The 27,500-nt window shown below is 38.0% G+C and overlaps 1 protein-coding gene across 1 annotated transcript in view; it reads right to left on the bottom strand.

The window, feature by feature from the left end:
• MEIS1 (Meis homeobox 1) overlaps window positions 1-27,500 on the bottom strand; it is a 153,973-nt gene that overhangs the window by 124,290 nt on the left and 2,183 nt on the right. Inside the window, 6 exon segments of the mRNA XM_020985419.2 lie at window positions 21,565-21,711; window positions 23,000-23,050; window positions 23,839-23,889; window positions 24,453-24,521; window positions 24,523-24,595; window positions 26,466-26,692. Coding sequence (XP_020841078.1) covers window positions 21,565-21,711; window positions 23,000-23,050; window positions 23,839-23,889; window positions 24,453-24,521; window positions 24,523-24,595; window positions 26,466-26,692 — 618 coding nt within the window.

Here is a 27,500-nt window from a genome sequence, read left to right as displayed (position 1 = left end):
ATAACTTTTTTTAAATGTCAAAAAGTCTCTATATAGGGAGGCACTCTGGTATAGTGTTCAGATTTTCAATCAGAGAAGACCTGGTTACAAATATGACCTCCAATACTTATTCTCTCTATGAACATGGGTAAGTCATTTAATTTTTCTTAGCTTCATTTTCCTCATCTATAAAATGGAGGTAATTCTATCTATAATACCTATCTCACAAACTTGTTTTGAGAATAAAACGAGATCTATGTTATTCTGGGTTCAAATCCCATTTCACACCTTTATCAGCTGTGTTATTCATCCTGATCAAGTCACACCACATCTCTGAGACTCTCAGGTCCCTTCCAGCTCTGAAATCTATGATCTCATCATCCTGGATGTACATACAACACTTGTCAACCCTACAGCCCTACATAGATGGCAATTGGGATGGTCACATGAAATCCTACTCTTATTTCATTACTGTAAGGATTTGTAATTCTATTAGTATAGGTACTTTGTCTATGAGTGCAAATTCCAACCTCTCTGTGACTTAACAAATGGTTTTTCAGAGTTTCAGATGGAAAACTTCATCACCTCATAACCAAGCTGGTAATAAGCCACTCTGATTTTAGCTAGCAGTCAGTCCCTTCACTATGCCTGAATTCAACAATTGACAAAGCTTGTGTTTCACTTGCATAGCCTTCAAGAACCCAGATTCACCAACACACAAAGATTAATCAGCAGAAAAGAAATTTACAGGAATATATACATACATACATACACGTGTATATACACATATATATAGATTACATATCCTTATGAAACTGGTAAAATCTTGTGACACTGTGGCAGTGTTGTACAAAGTTGGGGCTGGCTTGACACCAAGGAGTGTGTGATCAACCCAAAATAGGTTACAGCAAGTCTTGAGGTTTGTCTCTAGCACAAACACACCTACCATTTAGCCTGATCCACCCCCATCCCCCATCCCTCTGCTGTGCAAGCTTCCAGACTTCCCATTTCGGAACCAGACATCAGTCTCTTTGGGTGGTTATAAGGAGACCACCACTTACAGACACACAACAATGTCTGTGTAAGTGCAGTGGGAAAATCCCCAGCATATTCACTCCCTCCTGCAAGATCACCAGATCCCTGTGGCAGAGCTGATACAGGGTAGATGCTATAATCCTGAGCAGCGACCAGTAAGAGCCCCACCTCTCAGCTTTCCATTTAGGCTGGACTAAGTTGCAAAGAATAATCAGGTATGGATGGGTTGTAGTCTTCATAGCATATCTCATGACATTGTCTTTCCCTCTCTTTTGATGCTCCCTGTTACTGTCAAGATCACCATATTTCTTCCAATTACCCGAATTCACAACACTGGTGCCACCTTTGACTCCTCATTCTCCTTCACCCAACATAGCCAAATCTGGCCATTTCTACCTCCTACACGTTTCATATCCATCCTTTTCTTGATACCCACACAGCCACTACCTTAGTTCAGGTCCTTATCACCTCTCACCTACAAGTTTGCAATGGATTCCCTGCCTCAAATCTCTCCCCTCCCTAATCCATTTTCCACACAGCTGCCAAAGTGATTTCCCTAAAATGCAAGGCTGACCATATCACTCCCCTATTCAAACTCCATCAACAGTAGGATCAATTATTCTTTAGTCTTTCTCTCATTCTCTTTAATTTATGTTTTTGTGTTTTATAATATACCAAATTATTGGTACAATGGTACATAATAAGTAAATATACATGTATGGGGAAAGCATGCTCAAAAGTTTTTACTGATGAGATATATGATCAACAAAATTTATAGTTGACTGTTTCAAAAGATAACTTACTGAGAAAAGGTATCATATAGGCAGAGATTTAGAGCTGGCAGGGACTCTGGAGGTCACTAAATCTAACACCCTCATTTTATAGATAAGGAACTGAGGCCCAGAGAGAATAACTGATTTGCTAAGGCCACACAGGTAGTAATCGTTAGAGTCAAGATTTGAACTTAGGTCTTCTAATAATAAGTTAGCATTAATGTATTGCTTTTAAGGTTTGCAATGTTCTTTACAAATATTATCTTATCTGGTCCTCATAGCACCCCTAGGTAGTAAATGATATCCCCATTTTACAGTTGAGGAAACTGAGGCAGGGTGGCTAAGTCATTTTATTTGTCCAGGGTCACACAGCTAGTAAGTACCTGAGGCAGTATCTGAACTCAAGTCTTCCTAATTACAAGCCCAGTGGCTACCCACTGAACCACTTCTAACTGTGACGCTAATATCAGCCTTCTTTGTGCTATACTATGCTGAGGTAGGAGAGGATGAAGATCTGCATTAAAATCTTCTCAAAAAAATGTGGTTAATACCATATTCACATCCTAGTTTCAAACAGTGAAATGGAAACACTGCAACCATTCAATAACCATTATTCTCTGTGTATTGCAATAAATAATAATCATAATTGCTAGCATTTATAAGGTTTGCAAAGTGCTTTACAAATATTGTCTTACTCTATTCTCACATCAACCCTTGGAGGTAGGTGCTATTACTATCCCTATTGAGGAAACTGTGGCAAACAGAGGTGACTTGCCCAGGGTCACATACCTAGGAACTATGTGAGGCTAGATTTGAACTCAGGTCTTCCTGACTACAGGTCCAATGCTCTATGCACACCACCATTCAGCTGCCTCAAATATGTATATATAAAAACTTTGCAACTTCAAAATCTGTTATTATAGTCTTGTTATTATATATTAGCCAATGATGTCTAGCACTTAGAGGTTTGGAATGTGCTTACATACATTATTTCTTTTGACCTTCACAACAACCCTGTGAGATAAATATTGTCATCATCCCCATTTGACAGACAAAGATACTGAGGCTGAGGGAGATTAAACAACCTGCCCAGGGTCACACAAGTAAGCATCTGAGGTGAATTTGAACTTAGGTCTCCCCAACTCCAAGTCTAAGACAAACTGCCTCCTTGTGTACTAGGCTAATCTGGCTAGTAATCCCTAGAAGGTCTAATGACATCCTGATAACTCTACAATATGCTTTAATACTTTTTCCCTCTGTATATTTCTGGAATTGGTTGGTCCTTTTACATAACTATACAAAGAAAACATCTATCTTCTCTGTCTTACAACATTTTGCTTGACATCTGAACTTTCCAATCAAGAAAATAAAGGATGGTGATATACTTGTTACTTGAAAACAATGATTTCTCAAATTAGTTACCACAAAATACCAAAGGAAACTTTAACAAGTATGGAAAGATGTTTTTTGAAAGTTTTCACAAAAATACAGACAATAGTATAGTGTAATGATGCAGATTTGCCATAGCCTGGCGTATCCTGCTTTTCAGGATGCCCTGGGCCACCTCCCTGTTAGTCAACAAAAATTTGTTAAGTGTTTACTATGTGCCAGACACTGTGCTAAGTACTAGGGATACAAAGAAAGGCAAAAAAATATGGTTCCTACTTTCAAGGAACTCACATTCTACTGGAGGAGGCAACTTGTAAATAAATATATGCATACATAGTGTGAAAGGGAGATAATTTTAAAAGGAAGAGACTGGGATGTGGGGGTTAGGGCAGGGGAAGGCCTCTTTTAAAGGTAAGCCTTGATCTGAGCCTTCAGGGAAGCCAGGGAAGTTAGAAGGTTGAGGAGAAGAGAGGATTTCCAGCATGAGGGACAGCCAATGCAAATAAATGGAAGTTAGGAGGTGGAGTATTCTGGGAGAGGAACAGCAAACAGGTGAGTGTACCTGGACGTAGAGGCGAAGGGGATATAGAGGAAAGGAAAGTATAAGAAGGCTAGAAAAATGGGAAAGGGGTTAGTATCTGAAGGGTTTTCAATGCTAAACATTTGAAAATTCACCTGGTTGGGGGTGGGGAGGCATTATTAAGCAGATGAACTTACAGGCTTTCCATATCACATAAGCAATATAATGCTCACATCTGGCATTCCGAAGTCAACATAAATGATTTTTGGATTATCTGGCCGACTGGTCTCTTTCAACAAGGCAAATAATTGAGACTCTATTGACTTCTGCACTAAAGATGTCGGTGACCAACCATGTGAAGAAGTATTATCCAATGGTTAGCCACAGAGCTAGAGATGAACAGTATATAACCACCCTGCATATACCAGCAGTTGACTTACTTTTCCAGAAGTACATTTCCTCTTTCAAACCACTAGGGTCTCTTTAGTAAAATGGTCTCTAGAGGTCTGAAAAAGTTGGCTTGCCTCCAAAGGTGAACAATTCAATCCCTTCCAATAAGAAAGATCCATCCCCTGCCTGTAAAAGGGGAGAAGAAGCTATTCCAAGTAGAAGTCATTATACAATCTAAAATTTGAGGTCCCACGAGCTGTCACAATTTCTTCAGAATTTTTTAATGATGTCATACCCCCTCCTTGTCTACTGAAATTGTCACAGGAAAGGGTTGGAGTATAAGTAAAGCAATGTAAGGTAGACCTCTGGCTTGTAGAGAAAGGAGAGAAAATTTAGCCATGAAACTTTTTATTAATCTAAAAAGAGGGGATTAAACTTCCTGTATGTCTACTCTATTACTTCTACTTGGCTATGCTGCGTACTTTCAGTAAGGAACTGATGGACTGGAAGTTTAAGGGGAAAACATGGGATCATGCAATTATTTTTCTTCATTTGCAAGTCTGATATACCCAAATTCCTACTTAAAGTTTCAATTACCCACACGTTTTGCTTGCTTCATAGCCGAAGCACAATGATTAAAGTGACAAAACTTTCTGGTAGGCTCCTTGATTTTCAATTTGCCATAGCTTTGACAAAAATAAAACAAAACATTCTTTAATTCTGTAATCTGTCCTCTTTCTGCTCAGTCTCATTTGGGGAGAATGTGAAACATTGTACGTGAATTTCAAACATCACCAGACTGCCAAGCAAAATTCATTTAGCTCAGTCAGTTTCTTTGGGCTACCCCACTCCCAATAATTTTGCCTTTGCCTCTTAGAAGTAATAGAGAGGCAAGAACAGAGGCCAATGTTCAAGAGATGGGAAATAGTGGTCAGTACTTCTCAAAACAACTTGCAACCTTGTTAAAAGTTATTTATTTAATATTCCAAAAATACTGATAAACTGATAGGTCAGTATGAAATGCCACACTGAACCACACTAAAGCTTTCCCAAAATGCACAAAAAAGTGACCCAGGCTGCTCTAGGCTCCTCTTGGCAGTGAACCTCACCACACTTGGGGGTTTTTTTTATGCTATCTTATTACTTTACCATCTATCATCTAAGCCTTTTCTTGTAACCTCTTTTACTCTTCCCACAACTTCCTCCTCTATTTTCCCTTTATTAGTTCTCTCTTTGCCTTATCTTTTTTTTCCTATCCTTATCTTTTTATTTGGCATGTCTGCAACTGAACTGTCACAGCCCTGATGGGAAATAGGCTGATTACTCCCATTTAGCAGAGACTCTAAAAGATAGCTTCACTGACTCAAGGGCACATAGTGAATTATTGGCAAGGCCATGAAAAGCAGGCATCTCATCTCCAAATCTGAGGCTTTGAATCATGAGAATAGTACTCTTATTTCATACTTGCCACATCATACTAGGCAATGTAAATTTTTAATCTGAAAATGTATCTTGATGATCTAAATTTTCCCAGGTTTAATAAGAAAGAGATATATAAGTGACTTACTTAAAACAACAACTACAGTCAATTACTAAGAATTGGTATTTGTTCATATTAAGGAGCAACAGTATCCAAATATATAATATTTTCTGGGGAGAGAAAGAATCGGTGAAATCAAGATCTATATGTAAAGTTCTCCAGTACAAACAACAGAAAATATGTATCTTTTTCAAATATAAAACATTCTCTGCATAATTAGACATATAGGAAGAGTAGAAGAATTTTGTGATGGGGGGCCCCACCCCTGGGGTGTTGCCTTCAGTGAGAATTCTCCAGGGAATAATACCTCATATTTAAATGATACATTTTACATAAGCTCCACTGGTCAGTAAAATAAAGTTGCAGGTCCATACATACTTGGAAAAGAACATATGTATGTAGAAAGAACCAATTTAAATTATTTTGATGAACTTGGATGCAGCCTCACAGATGCCTTTAAAAAGCCTATCAATTAGTAAGAAGACTTAGTGGTTTGAGGAAGTACGTCATCAATGTAAGGTGGCAGCTAGGTGGCTTACTGGATAGAGCACTGAACTGGAGTCAGGAAGGATCAGAGTTCAAATCCAGATTCAGACATCTCCTACCTATGTGGACCTGGGCAAGCCTCTTAATAGGTGCCTGCCTCAGTTTCCCCAACTATAAAAATGGTTTCTTGTGAAAACAAATGAGGTAACATTTGTAAAGCACTTAGTATATTACCCGACATGTAGTAGGTGCTTAATAAGTAGTTGTTCCCTTTCCTATCCATGTTCTAGGTCATTTAAAAAATGCTTTTTGGGGCAGCTAGGTGGCAAGGTAGAGATAAAGCATTGGCCCTGGAGTCAGGAGAACCTGAATTCAGATCTGGCCTCAGACGCTTACTAGCTGTGTGACCCTGGGCAAGTCACTTAACTTGATTGCCTTAAAAATGCCTTAAAAAAATTTTTAGCCCCAAATTATTTCCTTTAGGTCTTGAATTTAAAGTCTTTTGCTCATCTGTAGGATTGATTCAATACATCCATAGAGGTTAAAATGAATACCTAACTCCAAAGACGGTCAATGTAGTGTGTTGGACAGAGCTACCTCAAAGTCAGGAAGCCCTGGGTTCAGGCTGTGCTTCTTAGTATGATTAAGTCAACTAACCTCTCTGTTCCCCAAGTAACTCTTTGGACTAAAATTTCAGAACAGCTGTTGATCTGTATTTGATAGAGAAAATTCCTCTCTAAAACACTCTGTATTCTGGTGAAAAAATAGGTCTTTTTTTTTAAAAAAAAGGCCAATCACAGACTGAAATAATCAAATAGTTTCAGGAAAAAAAACCCAGACAAAACATACATACATATATACATACATATATATATGTAATTGTACAACTTTTCTAACTTTTAAAAAACAGAATATGGTTGATTCCAGTATACTATCACTTGAAATCTGATAACATCAAGATTTCCAATATAAAGTCACTTTCCAAAGCATTATTTTTTTAAATGCAAAAAGATCATGGATAATAAGGAGAGAAATAGGTAGGAAGAGAAGTTGTTATGAAGAATGGATATCATATTATCTACAAAGAATTTAGATTTCCCCCAAATCTCAAAATTAAAAAGCTGGGAGAATTGGCAGAAATGGAAAGGATATTGAATTTGGCATCAAGAGCCCGCAGTATAAATACTGCTTCCCATACAAACTAGCTGTTTGCCTGGCACACAGTAAGGTGCTTAATAAACACTTGTTCATTGATTGATTATGACCACAGGTAAGATACTGAACTGTCAGAACTTTTGTTCCAATTTCCTAACCTGTAAAATGGGGGCAATAAAGCTTTCACAAGCTCACTTACAGGACTGTTGTGTGAGAACACAGCAAACCTTCAAGTGCTATATAATTGGAGTTTTCCCAGTAGAATATAAGCTCCCTGAGGGATCAGTCCATTTATTTTTTGTCTTTGTCTCTCCAGTTCCTATCACAATTTCAAGCACATGGTATGTGTTTAACAAATGTTTTGTTGAATTGAATTTGTTGACTTTCTAACACTACCAGATATATTACTGTAGAAACTTAAATTGGTTCATAAGTTGTCCCATGCACCAATTGCTGAAATTATATAGACAGCGTGGGATATAGTAGAAAGGAGACTGGAGTGGGAGGCAAGGGACCTGCACCTGAATCCTGGCTCTACTCTTTACCACTTATGTGGCCTCTTCCTTCACCTCTCTGGGCCTCAGTCTCATCATCTGTGATGTACAAGGTTATAAATAAATACTTTAAATATTAAATAAATTATATTATAAATAATCAATTAAATTAAATAAATAAATGATTTCTAAGATGCCTTCTTGGCTGACTAAAAGGGCCATGAGCCAACTAGTATCAGCCTATTTCTAACTTTTCTGTTCAGCCACTTTACAATAATCTCTTCATTCATAAGCTAAAATTGGTTTTTGTTTTTGTTTTTTCTAGAAGTTAAATTTCCTATTATTTTTAGTAAATCATTCAAAAGTTCAGTTTAATTATAGGTTAAGACAAAATAAGCTCAGGCATGTTTCCTAATAACAAATATCCTATCCACCTTATGAACCAGTCATTCATTTTAGAGAACTACAGACAACTGGATATTTGAGAACATAGGCAACACTATCACTAAGCAGCATAAAGTAGTATAGAGTGAAAATTTTAGGCTAATGCTTTACTTGCACTGGTTCACTGTAAAATTTTAGCATGTTACTTGAGTAACTTCCCTTATTAAAAAAGTAATACTTTACTCACCGACGATTACAAAGCAATTATTACAACAAGGAAACATCTGTTAAAAGGAGAGAAGACACCACAGGGATTCTGACATTGAAGCAGTTACCAGGGAAGGTGGGAAATACTGGTCTTCAACAAATACCATAAAAGCATCCTATTTGTGGGGATACAATTCAATTCAACATACATCTATTAAACAGGGCACAGGGAAGAGGAAGAGGGAAAGGTAGGAGGAAGGAGCAAGGGAGGGAAAAGGAAGAAGAGGAAGAGGAATGAGAGAGGAAGAAGAGGAAGAGAAGGAAAAAAGATGATGATGATGATGATGATGATGGTGATGATGGTGAAGACGATGATGGGGGGGGAGGGTGATGACAACATGAATACCAGTAAATACAAGGTAATTTCATAAGGACAAATCCTGGGAGGATCAGGAAAGGCCTGGTGTAGGAAGTGGTACCTGAACTGGCCTTTCAAGGATGTGAGGGAGTTTATGTTAACTTAAAGTTACATATAATCAGTTTTCTTGTTATTTCACACTATTTTCTGCAACTTTCTGCTTGATCTGCTTTTGTGCTTTCAAACTATAGAAAGCAGTTCTGATCTCTTCTGGAAGCAGGAAGGCAATAGATTTAGCCTGCAATTGGCTGATGTTTATGTTAAATCAGACATCCCCATTTTTCAAAAATCATATTTCTGCAGATTTACATTTTTATCCTTGATTCTATGAAATACTATAACAGGACTGAAAAGCTGGGGGCTGAGATTTTAGTTTTCCATTGTACTTAGCTGTGTAACGTTAGGCAATTCAATTTGATTCAATCCAATTCAACACTTTAAAGTGCCTACTGTGTACTTGTATTACAATTGTGTGTACCATTGCACTACCCACTGGAGGATATAAAGACATAAAAATACCATAATTTTCCTTGTCCAGAAGGAAATCACTTAAACTCTATGAGCCCCAGTTATGAACCTCAGCAACAGAATCCAGAGCCAAAAGCATCAAATCAAGGCAGCAGGTGGACTACAGGCACTCTCACCCACATTCAGATGTAATTGGGAAATATTTAACAAAATGAATAAAAATACAAAATGACATAGATAATGTCAATATGTGGTTTTCTAAGTCAACATGCAGCCCACAGGGCTCCATTCGTATTTGAGTATAACATCAATGGATTAAACTATATTATCTCCAATGTCTCTTCCTGCTCTAAATCTATGTATCTATACTTCTAAACACACTCTTAGATTTCTTCTTTTAAGAGAAATACTCCTAACACCATACATTTCTAATCAAACTTCATTTGAGAAATAACCTGTTATTTCTAACGTACTTCTGAAACTTCAAAATTTCTACCAATGTGACAAAAAAATTCTAGGGATGGGACATTAGGCATTTGTTTCCTTCTCTTTTTTTCATCATAAAATCATCAAAAGCAATTTAAAACTTCATATTTTTACAAGGGCTCAGGCAAAGCATGTTGACACTTTACATGTCAACTATTTGCTCTTTAGACTATGATTATTAAAGTACTACATACTTTAAAATATATAATTGAAGAGCAACCAGAATAACTGTGAATACCAGAAAGAATATCGGTGGCCATATCAGGTAGTTTAATCTTTGGTTAATAAGAACAACCCCAGCACAAATAATATCAGTGTTGCCATACAGTTTGTGTTAAGTTTTAGAAATGCTGAAAGATTAACACATGGTGGAAAACATTTAACAAGCATAGCCATGTGTCTCTTACTACTAATCTGGAAATAGCTGGATATTTTCTGCATGTTCTGAGGCACCAAACACACTGTAAGTTCTCAATAAATATTCAAAAATTTATAGATTCTGCTGGAGTGGAAGTCAGACTTTTAAAATATCACAACAGAAAACCTCACAACATTGAAAGTCAGGAAGCCAAAAACAGCAGAGGCAGCAGAACCTATTGAGAGAAGGTTGGCCTTGGAGTTAGAAAGACCTGGGTTCAAGTTCTGCTATGTGAACATTGGGTGAGTCATATGCATATGTATGTGTATACACACATGCATACACATCAACCAAAAAACTTTCCTGGAGAATAGTACAAAAATGGTTGTCATTATAGAAATACATATCATTGTTATCTATATGTAACAATAAAAATTTGTATACCAATTCAGAAGCATTGTTCTAGGAAAGAGTACTGGATTTAGAGCCTGAGAACTTGGATTCAAATCATAGCTGTGCTACTTATTCCCTATGTGACCATGGTCAAGTCACTCCTTCCCTCTTACCCTCAATTCCTTCATCTATAAAATAAGGGAATGAGACTAGATAACATCTAAGGTCCCATAAAGTTGTACATCCTGTGACCTTAATGTACTTGGCACTTAACATGCATTTAACTGGCATTTTCTATATTGCTATACTAAGTTGACAGGAAAAAAAAATATATGGCTTCATCAGCCCGGTATTTTTCTGATTCATCTTGCCATCTTTTTAAAAGGCCCTAATGTTACAAAATGATGCTTTGTTTTTTTTTCAATTTTTAAAATAATAGTAATTTACAATAAATAGAAAATTAATTAAAATGTGTGGGTTGGTATTAAATATCTTGAAAAAGCTACATAATTCCCACATCTCTATATACATTCTTGTGGAAACAAGATGCATATGAACCCACAAGTAAAACTTTTAAATAAAATTATGTTATTGGTCACAAGAGAAGGAATTAAAAATGGCTGGCCAATAGCAAAGTAGTTTGTTAGTTACTATGCAGTAGTGTTAAATTCTGTCTTTCAAAAATTAGTTTAAAAGTTTCCTCACAAGCTTTCCTGCTTCATCAACTCCACACCAAAATCAGGATGGGTTTTAAATCTCTTTTGCATTTTAATTAAGAAAATTCTACTACAAACACTTTGGTTATAGATTGCCATTAAATATTACTTTTATTTGAAATTGTTCATTCATAAGAGACCATGTCTCCTGAGTGGCAACCCTGCCCTTCACTCTTGAACAGTTCAGATAAATGTATTATTTATTTACAGTCTATTGTATACATTATTTATAGGGAATGTGCCATAACTCTACTGAGCATATGGAATTTATCTTCATGAGGTAGAGGCACCTTCCTAAGTCAAAAGTGGCATAACCATAAGTAGGTAACTTCCCTGTCTGTCAGATAAATTTCAATTTTTGATCTATTAAATATTTTTGGTATAGCTCCAGAGGTATAAACTCTGTTTTCGATTTTCATTCTTTTCATGGTGGTCTTTGATACAGCTTCCACTAAACAGAATTAGGTAGTTTGGTTTTTATTATTATTATTATTATTATTATTATTATTATTATTATTGAACATAATAAGAAACTAGATGAAAAATAATATAAACAAGAAAAGAAAAAATGGTGAGAGGAATCTATTAACCCTTTCTCTCCTTTCATCGTGCATTATCTGTGCATTCATTTCCAACAAAATCTGTTTTCCATTTGCCATTTGAAGAGAATGGAAGGTCAAGTCTTGGACTTGAATCAGGAAGACTTCAATCTTAACACTAACACATAATATCTGAGTGACTTTGGGCAAGTCATTTGACCTGTTAAAGCCTCTAGAAAACTCTCTACATTCTAAAGCTTATAAATTACAATTGAATGCCTCACAAATGAAGTCATAGGGTAAAACTTATTTTTTTTTTAAATTAACTTCATTACTGGGTCTACATACACTGGCATGTTGTCCTGTCTCATCCTATCTTAGTACATCATGAGCTGAAGTTGCATGGATGAGAGCACAGAGTATTTCCTTGAGTAAATTTAGCATAGTAATATAGAACACATCTGTCTGATTCAGAGCACCAAGTACACTCTTGGAGGGCAAATATTTATTGTTGTGATTACCATGGAAATTTGATAATGGCCTTTATATAAACATTTTTATTAAGTTCTCCTAGAAAATTCTGAGTTTGGGACAACTCTAGGTTCCCAAATTTCCCTTCAGTTTAGATATATAGTTCTCCATTTTCCTTTTGTAAAAATATTCTACTCAAAAGTTTAAAATGCCTTAGCAGTGAGCTGGTTTGTTGTTTAATATTATTGAGAGTCCACAGTACAGTAGTTATTACATATATGCAGAGTAAATATGCCTTAGAAATATATTTCGTTTGGGAAAAAAAACATGTATTTTTAATTGGTTAGAAGTTTTCCTTGAATAAGAACAAACACCATCATTGCAGTTAATTTTAACTTGTCTATAAGGTTGTCAATGTTAATGAAGGTGTCTAGGAATTATGGAGATGTTAAGGTGAGTTGCTTTCTCAGGAGAAACAAAATCATGCTCAACCCACTTTCAGTGGGAGGAGTGTGTGGAGAGATAGAGATACTGAGAAATGTCTTCATCAAGTTGGCAATTTTTATGGAAGACAAAAAGTCCTCTGGTTAATTCCTTGTTGTTCTTTTAGAAGTCTATGAGTATTTCATTATAAATTCCATCTCACCAGAGATTCATAACAGCCAGGAATGCACACAAGTTACAAGAGTTTCTATGAGATATGATATCAATGCAAATTTAGAATATGGAGATCTAAAACCAAAGCGGTCTATCAGTTTAAAACATATTCACAAAAACCCCAAAATATTTAGAGGAAGAGTGTGAAGTAGCTGATATGGATCTTTAGCTCAAAAAACCCACAGCTTTGAGGAAAACAAATGTCATAATAGATAGGAATTTATATACAGTTGTGAAGCTCCTTCTGTAAGACAGAATGGCTCACAAACTTTCAGTCTGCATTATTTATTTTTAAGTCGGTGAGCCTTATTTCTGTTATCTCAAGGACAACCACACATATAATTAGATAATAACCCTAGCGGCACACACACATAAGAAAACCCAGAGTTAAGACTGACAAAATAGCTCAAGTTTCCATTTCTGGTATAAGGAGCTTTGTAAAACAATGTAAAATAAATAATAAGAAAAAAATTATGATGCTGTCTTCCTAAAATAATTATTACAAACAACCCAAATAGTTGAAGCCAATTCAAAAAAGCACCATGAATCTAACAGTGTCTTAAAGTGACAAGAAGGACCAGTAATAATGGCAATATATCAGTAATAATAGATAAAATGAAAATAAGCGCATAAACTCCTCTATTTAGCTAACGTAATGTCAGGGGGGAAAACTCTCACAAGAAAATTCACTTATTTCACTGCTTGTGTTTTCCTAAGTAGTTGGAAGAATGTATTTTAAAAGTATCTATGGTGAAAAGTAAAGCTTCATGCAAACTGAATAATCAACTAGATCATAAAACTTAGGTTAAACTTGTTGTATACTGAATTTTCAATTTTGCTACTGAGCACATGTATTAAAGAGAACAAGGTTATTTAAATGCTTCAAAATTAAGAACACTAACATTACACTCTGGCATTTTATTCAGTGAACATGCATAAATCCCATTAATTTAAATTGAAACTATGTTTACATGTCAAAAGAAAAATCAATTGCTCAATTGTATTTTCATGGATTATAAGTAATATGTTTATTTTCATAATGTATTTATTTTCCATTAAGTTGTACCTCATGAAATGAGATATGGGAAAGTTATACCATGGGTGCTGCACATCTTTAAGATTTAATAGTATGAGAAATATGACTTGTAACTGATTGCATATATCCATGACACAGATGGACAACAAATATATAATATGACAAAGTTTAAAGTTAGCTTGGTTTTCCAATGGGTCAACAAATCAACAGCTGTTAAGGTCAGTTTTGATCATTTGGAACCACGAAGAATTTGGAAAGATTTGTAATATTTTTCTTTTTCATTTTATCCATCAATTATATATTTCACCTTTTCTAGGTGAAAAAAGTTATGTAGCAAAAACATTGAAAAGCTAGCACTTTGAAGTTTTCATTTGCTTTTACTTCTAACCATTCAAATTAATTAAATTAATTTAAATTATATTCCAGTACAAATATTTAAATTAGGATATTTCTGCTAACCTTATGTAAGAGTCTGAAAGTCATTTATTAAGATGTCAAGTATATAAATAAGCTGGTACATAATATGGAATATTGCAACATACCAAATGAGGGAAATTGGACAAAAGCTATATATACGTACACTTGGTATAGGCTGGCTGCTCAACACCACAACAAGGATTTGTGGATTTCTCTTATCCACAGTGAATTAAAGATAGAGTGAGAATGTCATTGTTCACAGTTTAACTCTGAGTTTTACATTTGCTTAAATTTAAAAATAAATAACTTGATACCAAAATCTAATTCACAAGTGTAAGAGGGAGATATCAGAACTTTAACTGCATCCTAAAAGCCACATTTGGGGATTAGGGTTCAAAATGAAGCAAAGTTTAAAATTTACTAAGATTCACTTCAGTTTTTAACAGTTATTTTATCTCAATGCCTCCTACTGAGAAACAGTGATGAGCTCAACACAAATTACAGAAAAGTTGTTTCACTTGGGAATTTGAAAACGTTTTGCCCTAATATCTGGAAAATGACCAGCCAATAATAGTTCATATTTAGCATTTTTAGGTTTACAAAACATTTAAGTAGTGCAAGTACTACTGTCACCTATACTCTGCTGCTAAGTAAATTGTGATTGCATGGTTAATTGCATGGCCCTCAGTCACACAGGTAGTAAGTCTTCAGACCCAAAGCTTAAACCCAAACACTCCTGACTTCCAGTTTGACTGGCTCCCTACTTCCCCAAGTTGTACCACATGCATTCTATTTTATGTTCTTTATTTATAAAATAAAATGCTCCACTATTTTGTTTTGAAAAGAAAAATCAAGTAAATTTATCCTTTTACATTTTGGGCAAGTGATAAAATTTTCAAAACTATTCTATATTTTGTGTTCCTTCTATACAAATAGGATAGCTTTCAAAATGGAAATTTTTTTTAAAAGCTGAGTAAAATGCTACAGTTGCAAATATTTAAGACCATGTAGCAAAAATGACTGAGACTGGTATCAGCTTACTATCCTTCACTACTTCCCTCTCTGTGGAGTCAAATAATTTTGAATTATAGACCTTCTTACAGGAAGTCTCATTTCATGTTCATTTTTGATCATTTCCCTACTATAGGAATTTGGCTGGTTGCCTACTTTCTTTTAAAACTTTCTGTACACATAATTGGCTTGTGTGTGATGATTAAATGATCATTTATTAAAACTTTGATATTTTACATTTGTTTGACATATTTATGTAATATAAGAAAATATTGTTTTCATAATAAAAAAGCATAACATTTCCAACACCAAACTAACTTGTTTGGATTTATATTAGTGATTTTTTTCTTTAAAAAATGAATGCTACACTCTTTTACAAAGAGCAGTTTGAAAGTGAATTATCCATGTGCATCTTATTGTAAGGCAAGTTTCTTAGTATGTATAAGTTTTAACAAAGAGTTAAAAGTTGTAGGTCCTCCTAGAAAACCCAGGACTGAAGGTAAACTGACTTTCTACTAGACAACTCCATAATAGTATAGCATATTTGTATTAACTTAAAAACTCAATTTCTAGTATGTGAATACAGTCTTTGTTTTTTAATCGTATGGAGTCATACTGCATAATTTTCCTCCCAACACCTAGCAACAGCTGTGTTTTAAATCTTTTTGGACAATGACAAACATTTAAAAAACTTAAACATGCAAGTGTTGGAAAATCAAATTATTTTTTAAAAGTGTTTATTTTCAAAGTTGTGCAATTATAGGCAGATTTTAAAAATGCTTAGTTCTAACTTGCAATCCTCCTTTCCCCTTCCCATCACGCATCTTTCCCTTGTTCATTTTTTTTAATAGTCTTTAAGTCTGAGAATAATAGCAATAGTAAACAACTCTACAGGTTTCAGAATGGTAGGCAACAGTTTCCTTCTGAAGGGAGAGAGAAGCTGCTCTAGCGACCTACAGCCACTGAGTAAGTTAAATCACTGATCACTAGTTAGGGACTTTACTTGTAAAAACTTGTGATGCTCTCATTATATTCCTTTAACCAAGGGACTTGCATCAGAAACTATCACTAAGGGGCCTAAGTAGGAATAAAAAGAGAATTATTTTTTTTCCTCGAACTAGTACTTACACTTGTGGGGGGGGTATCTAATTGAGCCTCAAACTAATGTGAATGTATATGTATTTATAGGCACATATATATGCATATATATATGTGGATGGTATATTAATACATATTTACTATTTCTCAAAAATCTGTGCACTTTAAGCAGCAATACATATCTACTCAGGAGTTCAGTTCTAAAAAAGTACTGTGACCCAATCATAAAATACCAATAAAAACACACCCGGTACACAATGAGCTCTCCGTTCAAAAGGTACAAAGCAATAAATGGCCTAGAATGAACATCCTAATTAGCTGGTGTAGTGACAAGCAGTCAACACCTTATTATTTAATCATTAAAGGGAATCCTGCTATCATTTCCCTTTGACATATTTCAAAGAAGAATTAAGAATGGAACACATGACCCATATCAACAATCAAAACTAAACTTGGATGATACTGTTATCATGACATTCACCAATGAAGGCCCCACAGCACACAGGGCTTGGGGCATCAGAAGCTCTAGAATGAAGACAGCAGTATGACCCTTTTCATAGCTCCATCAAACATTTACAATTTAAATAAGATGTATCCAAACGTAAGCATTTAGAAACAAACTACCTGACAAAGACACCATTTTACTGCCTCCTGCTGCTTGTCTAACAGTCTCCTTATTGGATGAAAATAAATGGTTTTCATTTCTACTAAGTATTAGTAAATATATGGTCACCTCCTGTATTTTTTAAGCAGGTTTCCAACCCATCAAGGACGTGGAGTTAATTTCCTTCCTCTATTTCTCACACTCCTCTTCCTTAAAATTTTTTTTTTAAAAAAATAACGCACTCAAACCTTATTCCTCTGGAAATAATGGAGGGAGGGGGAAGATAAGAGGCCGAGAGAGGAGGTGTTTGTATACAATTCCAGTTCTTGCAGGAAAACATCCTAATGGAAATGTGGGAACTTCAGCTGAAGCAATAATGCAACATTTGGTTAGCAGAATGCTGACCAATTTTAATAAAATAATCTGTCTAAAAATTCCTTTCCAACTCTAGCATTCTCTGAGACCACATCCTCCCCTCCCCCATCCAAATGTCACCTCACAACCCAAACCCAAATGCCACCTCACAAGATCTGATCCTTATCCACGCAGCCCTTGCTTGGTGCCTCTTGGTTCTTCAGTCCTTCTGGTGTGCGCTGCTTGGCCCCTGCACTTCTCCCCATGCCCCAGTGAGCGGTTGCCCCTCTAAGGACACTTCCAGTACCTAATGCTTAACCTGCCTAATGGAAAAGAACTTTGGGTTCGATTTCAGGAAGTGCCATTTCTTCTCCCAAGAAAGTTGTACAAATCAGGGTGACATTCAACAAGCACAAGAAAAGAGAGTCAGGGGTCAGGGGCTCAATGTGGAGCCTTTAGCTTGTTCCCCCTTTTCTCCCCTCTCAGTGGGGACATCTCGAAGGGTGGGTTTGGCGTGGACCTGAGCTCTTTTTCTTACTCCTTGTCCTCCCGACCAATTTCTAAGGTCGAAATGGGGTAAAGCCGTTTGAATTCCTGGATTCCTCCTAGTAGAAGACCGCACGGACAGAGGCCACGGGTGGATCCATCAGTCCCGGGCCCAGGATCATTGCTTCTGGCGCCCGCTCCCTCGATTTCTCCCAGCTCACCTAGCTACTTCTCTCCAGCCCTGACTCTTCCAGGCTATCTCCCTTCTCCTACAATTGTTGCATGGCGCATTTCTCTGTCCACCCCCACCAGTCTCTGTTTCCTTTTTTAGCACCTTCGCACCACCCCCATGCCCCTTACCTCTTTTCCCATCCGCAGCTCCCAATTTCTCCCTCCTCTCCTTCCCGCTTCAAGGTACCCTAAGCCACACAGCCTACTTCCCTACCCTGTCTTCCTCTCCCTGGCACCAAAGTGGTCTGAGTCCCATTACTTCTGGCTACCTTCCCCTCTCCGCCCCACCCGTCGTGTAGCCGCAGGGGGGCCTCTGCTAGCAGAGGCTGAGCCCGCAGAACCTGAAGGGTCGGCGCAATCAGCAGGTAACGACGGTCGGGAGAGGGCGCCAACCCTCCCTCCCTCAGCCTTGGCCCCCAGTGTGGGGAAGGGACAGCATCTGGAGGCGCCGCCCTACGGGACTTCTTAGCAGGGGGGCAAAGAGACCTACTCCAGGACATAGTGGAGGAGCTGGCGGTGGGGAGGAGAAAATATGGGATTACTAGTTCTAGTGGCTACTTAATCAGATAAAAGCAGCAGAAGAAAACATTACAGGGCAAAAGTGGATTTACTCCGACTTATCCCTCCAGGAAATCCCGGGGTATCAAAGCCCCACATCCCTGTTTCCCAGCCACCGCACAACAGCCAGGCCGAGTTGGGCGCCTCTGCGCCCTCATTGAGAAGGGGGGAAAAAAAGAAAGAAAAAAAGGAAAGGAAAGGGGAAAAAAAAACCTGAACTACACAGGCTCTAGAGACAGAGGGGTTAATTAGATAACGAGGCTCTGCGGCTCACATAACACCTGAAGGGGAATCCGCACAGCCTGAAGTAGGCTACTACATGGCATCAAAGAGCCTTGGCCACATTCACAGGCAAATGGAAAGTGGAACCCTTCTCCCAAGGATCTGTAGACAAGGGGATCTCCCAGCCTGAGGGGTGATAGAGTGTGATAAGGGTGGAAGGAGAGGGATGGTAGGAGAAAGTAGAGGCCTCAGGTGCTAGGACTGGTGCCCTTTAACGCTGAAAAACGGCTCTCAGCATGCACACCCCTTCCAACATCCTTGTACCCATGTTAGTGAATGGGTTCAGAAAACTTTAAGGAATCCGGAGCCTGTCTACAGTTACAGGTGAAGTACAATCCTATCTTCTCCTCCTCCCTCTCTTCACACATCTCACAAAAACTAGGAACATGATAACAATCAGATTTGCTTTTGCCCCTACCAAACCAATTCAACTACTCTGCCCGGAGCAAGATTATTGGGGTCACACACGAGCAAACACACTCCAAATAAAACAACAGTGCCACGATCCCAGAAATATCACAAATATCTCCCCAAACGCGAAAACGAAACGTTAAAACGGGGCAGGGAAAACTACACCACATGCAACTTTTTAAGAAGCAAATCTAATTTTTGCATTACGATCTATACAAATCACACACCGAAGGTAAACCACTAACCAAAGTACGTGTGGCAAATATTTTAAAGCGGGATCAGGGTGAGTTTGTAATATCAATTCTCTAAAGACAAAACAACAACAACCCACCAACAACACAAAACTGTAACTTTGCCCCTTTAGTCCTGACTTTAATAAAATAATGATTCGTAGGGAAAATGGGTATAAATCTTCATTTTGGAGGCAATTAAAGTGTTGATTTCATTCATGCCCCTGAGCGATTCTTGTAATTTGCTCAAATAGCTTTATGTACCCAGCACTCTGGAGCTTTTAGAAACGCATTTTCTAGTTAGGCTTGTTGGATGACAATTTTTATTCAACAACAGCTATCCAAATTTTTCTCAGCTGAATCTGCGTTTAACAGCTCCCTAGTTTTAGACAGTGGACAGTTTAACGCTGGATATAAGACTTACTGTGAAGGGAATCTTCAACAATTCCATCTTTGCTTAGAGGAAGCCGGTTTTCCTAAAACTCTCCGTTCCTTGCCTTTTTATACATTTTGTTGAAAGTTTTCTCACTCTCCCTTATCATCAAAACCTAGGAAGGGGTCCTGAGCTGCTCTCGCTTGTAAAATCAGACCAGCCAGTTCTCTCTGGACCCTACAAGAATAATACTAGTCCAATAAGCCCTGCTTATCTTTCCTAGAGACGAGAATACTGGGTCGTTTTTAAGAGGAGAGGGGGAGGGGAAAATCTATTAGACGATGCTAAGGCTGAAGTGTAGGGTACTCTGGTAAGTAATCTATAAAATAACTCCCTGGCTGATAGTGCTCTAGATAATGGCAAACCTTGCTAGGGAAAACTCAGCCTGCTTGGCTGAGCCTTGCCTTAACAAAGGGAAGAAGGCCTCCAGAGTCAACTGATCATGACTCCTTAAGACTGTATTTATGTGCCAGATCATAAAGAAGGAATAACTTCGGATATTCTTTTATTTATTTATTTACTTAGCCGGGGGAAACAACTAAAACCCTTCCAACATGTTTCAACAATTCGCAACAATGAGCCACCCTGAACCCAGTTTAAGCTCATCCACTCCTCACATTTTAACTTTAATTGGCTTTCTGTAACTCTTTCTAACAATCCAGATAGAGACAGAAAAGGGAGAGCCAGGAGCTCCAAATAAAAGTCATATGCCACCAATCAAACCAAGTGGAGAAGGAAGGGAGGGCAGTGGGAAGGGAGGTGGAGAGAGAAGGAGGAAGGAGGCTGCAAAAGTCACCGCTGTCACAAAGGTAAAGAGCTCACATTTTGCTCCTAACGCAGACAATTCCAAAAGCCACTAAACCAGCGGGTCTGGAGACAACGTAGCAGCTGGAAGATGAGTGGAAGGGAGGGAGAAAAAAAAAGTCCATATTTATCTGTTTTTATAACCTCGGCCTGGTTTTATTTTTCTATTAAGTACAATAAAATGGGCGAGTTTGCAGCAGGCACTGCACAAAGCAATGTTCAGTGAGGTCTAAAAGCGTTGGGCTGAGGAAAACTGACAAGACAGGCTAATGAACCGTATAGACAGGAAGAAAATAGCCAGCATTTGCTAGATTTCAAACCTTAGCTGTCTTTTTTAGACCACCTATCTATCTATTTATTATTAATAAAACAAAATAAATAGGCTTTAGTCTTTTCTTTGTAAGGAAAAAAAATTTCCTAAACAAAAACCAACAACCAGAGGCAACGAATGGCTGTTAATGCTTCTATTATTACAAAGGGTAAATAAAATAAAGACAAAAATTAAAAGCGACAAGAAACAGGTCAAGTTTGCAGGCAATGCTTTTACAAGCTCATCTCTCCAGGTCGAATCCCAGAGCAAGCCTTAATGAAGCAATAATAGCCACATTATTCAAAAATTTTCATTTCGATGGAAATGTATCTAAAAGGAACTTAATCATATGCAAATAATAAAAGGAGTCGGTAGTGACCCAGTAAGCGATATGCATACAGATTTTTTTTTCAGTGATGGTGAAGGCTGAAGATCGCATACCTGATCTGTTAGATTTGCTGATCTTGTTATATCTTCACTGTCTGATTTTGATCCGCCTTCTCTATCGTCTATCACCAAATCGATAGGCATTTTCCCTTTCAAACAGCTAATATACCGGTGGCAGAAATTGTCACATAATTCGTGTACCTACATTATGAAAGAAATAAAAAAAATGGAAATATAATCAGGACTACATAAATGAAATTGACAAGTGCAATCCACCCCCCTTGTGAGATCCAAAGTTCCAAATAGGGAAAACACACTGCAATTGTCCTCTAGAGACCTCCAGACGCATCCAGAATTAGGAATAACTTTCTTTTCTAGCAAAATAGAGATATCCCAGAAAATTGACAGTGACAAGATGATTCACAGGCTACAACATATTCAACACCCGTGTTAAATTCATCTGCTCCTGGGGCTGTGGTCATTAGAGAGGTGACCTGAGTGGGTGACACTTAAGGTAAACTATTTAATTTCATACAGTTATTTAATCATAAACCCTTCTCTAAGAGGATCTAAGGACAGAATTATTTTGTTAAAGGAGTTGCAGCACTTACTTGGCATATACATCCTAAGTCCTTACAATGTATTTTTATAAGGGGTTCCCATTGCTACAAAATATATTTCAGGACTTTTTTTAAAGAGTGAAATTACTTTGTCTCCAGGAACCCACAGAAACTTTCCCAAGATTTTTTAAATGCCTCGAAATGTGTTGAGGTAAGTTAGCTCACAGGCCTTAGCTATCACTGACATGCAACAATTCACAAGAAGACCCTGTACTTGTATGTTAATGGTGGTTTGAAAAAGAATGCATTAAGCTTTTATTGATGAGATACATAGAACAGCTATCAAAACTGCATTCTACTGCACTCTTTCTTGAGTAAGAAGGTGGGGTGAGGGCAGTTCACAGATTCAAGAAATTGAGACAACTCTCAACTCTGCTTTGTCTCTGCAAAACATTTAATGAGCCTCCTTCACCATCTCCCAGAATTTCACCAACCCCTCCTTCTCCCTGAGCCTCTTCTCAGTACTCAGTCTCTGACCTGCCGATGCTCTGAACATCTATAAGAAACTCACTAAAACTAAAGTTCCTACAGAAAGAAGAGAGGGAGAGAAGGGAAATGGAGTGAGAGTTAGATCTTTAAGAGTCATAACTTATACAAAAAACAAGAAGCAGCATTCAGAATATCAACTGTGATGCAGAGAATTGCAACTATTTATACACAGCCAGCAAGGTACTAAGACGAACACAAGGCCAGGGTGGTTTCTGATCCCAGTTCTAGTGGCTGAAATTGTAATTAAACTGAGAAGAGAAATGGACGCTAAGATTGGTCTTGACACTAATTAGCAGAAAGAAAGACATTTATGCAAATTTACCAGAAGCCTGAACTTCAGCAATTCTGAACCTTATGTGGGGGAGGGGGGGAGAAATTACCTTCTCTAATTCCAACAGATGAAACCTTAATACTTGTATGGCTTGGATCATCTGTAAAGATACAAAAAGTATGAGCATCCCATTTCTGGATTTCAGAATATACTACAACTGTCACTGCTGTCATCTAAAACCTGACTCTTCTCCCAGTAAATAGACTTATTTTGATTTATGACAATAACACTAAAACTTAATAGCAATGACTTTGTGCGATCCAGAGATTTTTAACTTTTTTTCAATCTAAACAAACAACAATAATGCAACATCTAAATTATGAGGATTATAAACACTCCCCTCCCCCACTACTTTCTTCTCCCCCTACTTTCCCCCAAGTGTCATTTATCCATGACTATGGTTTCCGGAGAAGGAGAAGAGAACATATTCCAAAAGCATAAAGTTTTGGTTTGTTACATTTTAAAACTTTTGTAGAACTTTATAGTCTAAAGGATTGTTTGAGCCATATCTAGAGTGAAATTGAGGGCCAGGAGAAATTGGTAAACTTTGAGTGCACACTGACAGACTCTCAGATAAATCCCAGCCCTGATTAAAGTTATGCAGCTAGGCTGTCATAAAAACAGACGCTTGCCTTTGGAAGGGGCTCAGCTCTCACTAGCTATCTCTGTGAGTTTATTTACCCGGAATCGCCGCACTCTATCTATCGCTAGTAATTAAAACTATCCATGAAACAGAAATGTTTCATTGGGGGGTGGGGGTTGGGGAACCAGTAAATGCTTTGAAAGCTTCGGTTTCTCAGAGAAAAACAAGCGAGTCAGGTTGGGGGAGGTGGTCAGAGTGCGGAGAAGGAAGGCGTGAGGGAAGAAGGAAAGGATGTCAACTCTTACCAAGTTATCCAGTTCAGGATTAGAAGAAAATAGAGGTTTTTCTGCACGAATCTGAATACAAGTAAGAAGGGGAAAGGGAAAAACATTTGAAAATCTGGAAGCCAAAAATGCAGGCATTTTTCTTTCTTTTTTTTTGCTTCGTTACACTGTCGGGGGCCTATTACATAATCTCCAGCGCAAAACTCGGCCAGAGATGGTAGGTACATCACATAAACACTTAAATGATGTATTCAATAAGACGAGAAAATACCAACAGATCTAGTTCTTTACTCCTATCTAGCCACGGTCCATCTAGAGAAAGCTGCACATCTCACACAAAGTAAAAATCAGTGACATTAAAATTTGCCATTACTAAACCACCACCACCATTGTCATTATATTTAGAGAGCTTCCCATGTTGGCTTTTCTGCGGGGGAGGTGAGGTGGGGTAAGAGAGAGTAGCCCGTGGAAGTTGAGATCTAGATGGTTAAAAAAAAAATAACCACTGGCAAAGAGACACAATTGGAACATCTCTGAACAGCTGAAACACGTATAGTTTAGGATAGACAAATTGTTGGCTTGTTACTTTTTTATCTTTTTTTTTTCCGGAGGGGGTGTATTTTATTTTTGCTGACCTGTTTGGCGAACACTGCTATGTCTTCATTGAAAGACTCTGAGGAGCAGACATCTCCGCCTGCTACCCCCCGGCTCGCGGGGTGTACAAGTAGCTAATTCACATTTCTCAAAAATCAGTGCTAAGAGAGGGAACAGGGGGTGTCTGCAAGAAAATACAACAATCACAAACAAGAAGGTGGTTAGTCCTAAAAATAGGTGGAAAAGGCTCCCAAGAAAGATATCCAGTTGAGCTAGAAGCAAATCCCCACCACCCTTTTTTTTTCCTTCTCCCCTCCCCCACGCCTCCCCGTTACTTCTCACCTACCCTTCAACCGAGAGACCTGAAGTCGAAGGCCCTGAGTCATGGACTGTATCTGAGGATCGTTTCAGCATATCTGGCCAGAGAAATTGTTAACATTTGCTAAGAATAAAACCAAAGCGGTTCCAGCAGCCATTTTGAATTAACTTTGCTACCCCCACAATCCCTCCTCCCTCCCTTCCAAATTCAGGACTTTCTGGAGGGGAAGGGGGTGGGGGTGGGGGTGTTGGAAAGGCTTGGTCAAATAGATTACTCAAATGCGGACGCGCAAATCCCAATGCATCGGTAATTTTAGTGTTCCAATGGGATTTGCTAACTTCGAAAAGCGGACCGCTGTGGCTGCTGCACCGACTCTATCCCAATTGCTCAAGTGATACACTGGATTGATTCAGTGGCATTCAGATAGCAGGAAGCTCTCTTATTTGTCTCATCCCACAGTTCTCCTCCCCTGTCCCACCTCCCCCACAAAAATAAAGTTACTTTAAATCTACTTTTAACCTTCCTTTGAGCTATGTAGAGCCACACAGCTTCCCGGAGATAAATCAAGGGGCCCGAATTTTGCTTATCTTAGCTCATGAAAAACCCCTTTCCAATGTTCAGGAAGGTGTTTGAAGTATTTTATTAGCTCTCACGGCCTGGTAAGTAATTTAACAGTCTAGTGGGGAGGGGGTGTGTGTTTCCAACAATAAAGCTACCCCCCGCCCCAGTTTTCTGTACTTAGTCTAAACTAACTGCAAGAAGGCTGCGAAGAGGAACACTGAAGTTTAAAACAAATCCTTCAGATTTGTGACCAGAAGATAAAGGAATAGGAGCATAAACAGTGGATAGCGATTCATATACAAATATACGTGCAAAATATATTAAAATACAAGTAGTTTCCACAGAGTAAAAAAGGATCTAAATTTCACTAGTGCACAGTACGCATAAATGAACTTTCAAGGAATAAGATAAAGAATGCAGCTCAATGCCAAATCAGCTGACATTAGAGAACAGTGTACAAATTACAACCACCACCACCCAAATCAACCAAAGATTGCTAGCCCAAAGCATCCAAATCCACTTCATTACACACTTCAAACTCAATCCTTTAATTTTCATCTTCGTACATAAGGCGTTTAAATGACTAAAACTTTCATTCTGCTTTTTAACAGTTCACCGAAAGCACCTCTCCTTCGAAACTGTGGCTAAACACACATATCCAAAACAATTTTTAAAAATTCTGTAACCACATTTCCTCATTTTGCTCAATGTTAATAGTGGCAGACTAAATTTATGCTTATTGAGTAAGATTAGCAAATCGGAACAATCAGAATCTCTAAGGTTTTTAAAGATTAAAAAACTTTCTATCAAAAACAAAGGCGCCTAAATTTATGAACCTAAATCGCACCTCTCCGGTCAAGGAAGAGCAAGAGCTAGAACCAGGGTCTGAATTGAACAAACAGACCTTTGGACAACTTTTTATATACAGTTAATATTACGAAAGTTACAAAATAACTGTACTTGAATGAAAAATTCAGCTTTGGGTGTAGTGTGATGGGAGAAAAGGGAGAGGAGGTAAGACGGCTCCATAGAATTGCATGCAATTATAAAGAAACTCGAGGTCACAAATATTTACCTACAACCTGAAGTTCAATGGCTTTATGCTTACCAACGGCTAGGAAAATCAGGGATTAATAGCATCTCATCTAGTAAACCTGATGCCAGTCGTACCTACCCATAAATGGCATCTTTATCTCTCTTTAAAGCGTCATTGACAGAGGAGCCCATGCTGGGGGCCATGGCGTTGGTGTGAGCTGTGTGCGGGTATTGATGAGAGTGCAGAGGAGGACCGTGATTCAGATGGTGAACTGGCTGCATGGATCTCGCAGCGTGAGGATCCCCATACATCGTGGAGGGGATACCTACTCCATCCATCCCCCCGTAATGGGGTAAATCGTCGTACTGCATGACAGACAGGAAAAAAACCAAGGTTCAGAAGGCCAATCAGTCATATGGGAAAATGAAGGGCAAGGGTTATGACGGCATGTATCTTGTATAAATTCAGCTGAATTTGTATTACTTAGGAATTCGGTCGATCTTGAACTGTAAAATGGGACTTTAAAATTATTGCCGTTTTTACTGTAAAAATTAAGATCAGCCGTTAGAGGCATCTCAGCCATAAGCCGTCTCTCTCCACTCTTACTTTAGGAATTCAGTATTCTTCACAAGAAAGAAAAACAAAGACAGGAGAAAGAAAGAAAGAAAAAAAAAGAAGGAAGGAAGAAAAAAGGAAGGAAGGAAGGAAGGAAGGAAGGAAGGAAGGAAGGAAGGAAGGAAGGAAGGAAGGAAGGAAGGAAGGAAGGAAGGAAGGAAGGAAGAAGAAAGTCTTTCTGGAAAGCGGAAGATTAAAGTGCCTCTCTCTAGAAGGAAATTTAAAATCACAATAATAAAACATGCCGGGACAGTGCTACAAAACTGGCTAGTTTCGACAGCCCCCTTCATAACCGGGGGGTGTGTGGGGGGGAGTTAAGCTGGAATAGTTACCACTAACTAGCACGTGAATTCACTCACGCCTCTCATTTTATCTCCTAGTATGTATGCGGAAAGGCTATTCTAGAGGGCACCGCATTTCTCCCCTACCCCCCATTTCCACTACAAACTCAGCGACACTGAGCAAAACTACTAAGCACAATAGTTAGTTAAAACTTAGGAAAGGAGAGCTGTATATATGTTAGAACCGAATTTGGAACTGGACACTATTTTCACAGGG

The sequence above is a fragment of the Phascolarctos cinereus genome, unplaced genomic scaffold (assembly GCF_003287225.1).
Source record: "Phascolarctos cinereus isolate Bilbo 61053 unplaced genomic scaffold, phaCin_HiC Scaffold_2;HRSCAF=192, whole genome shotgun sequence".
NCBI lineage: Eukaryota > Metazoa > Chordata > Mammalia > Diprotodontia > Phascolarctidae > Phascolarctos > Phascolarctos cinereus.
This window is presented reverse-complemented; position numbering and strand designations above follow the sequence as displayed.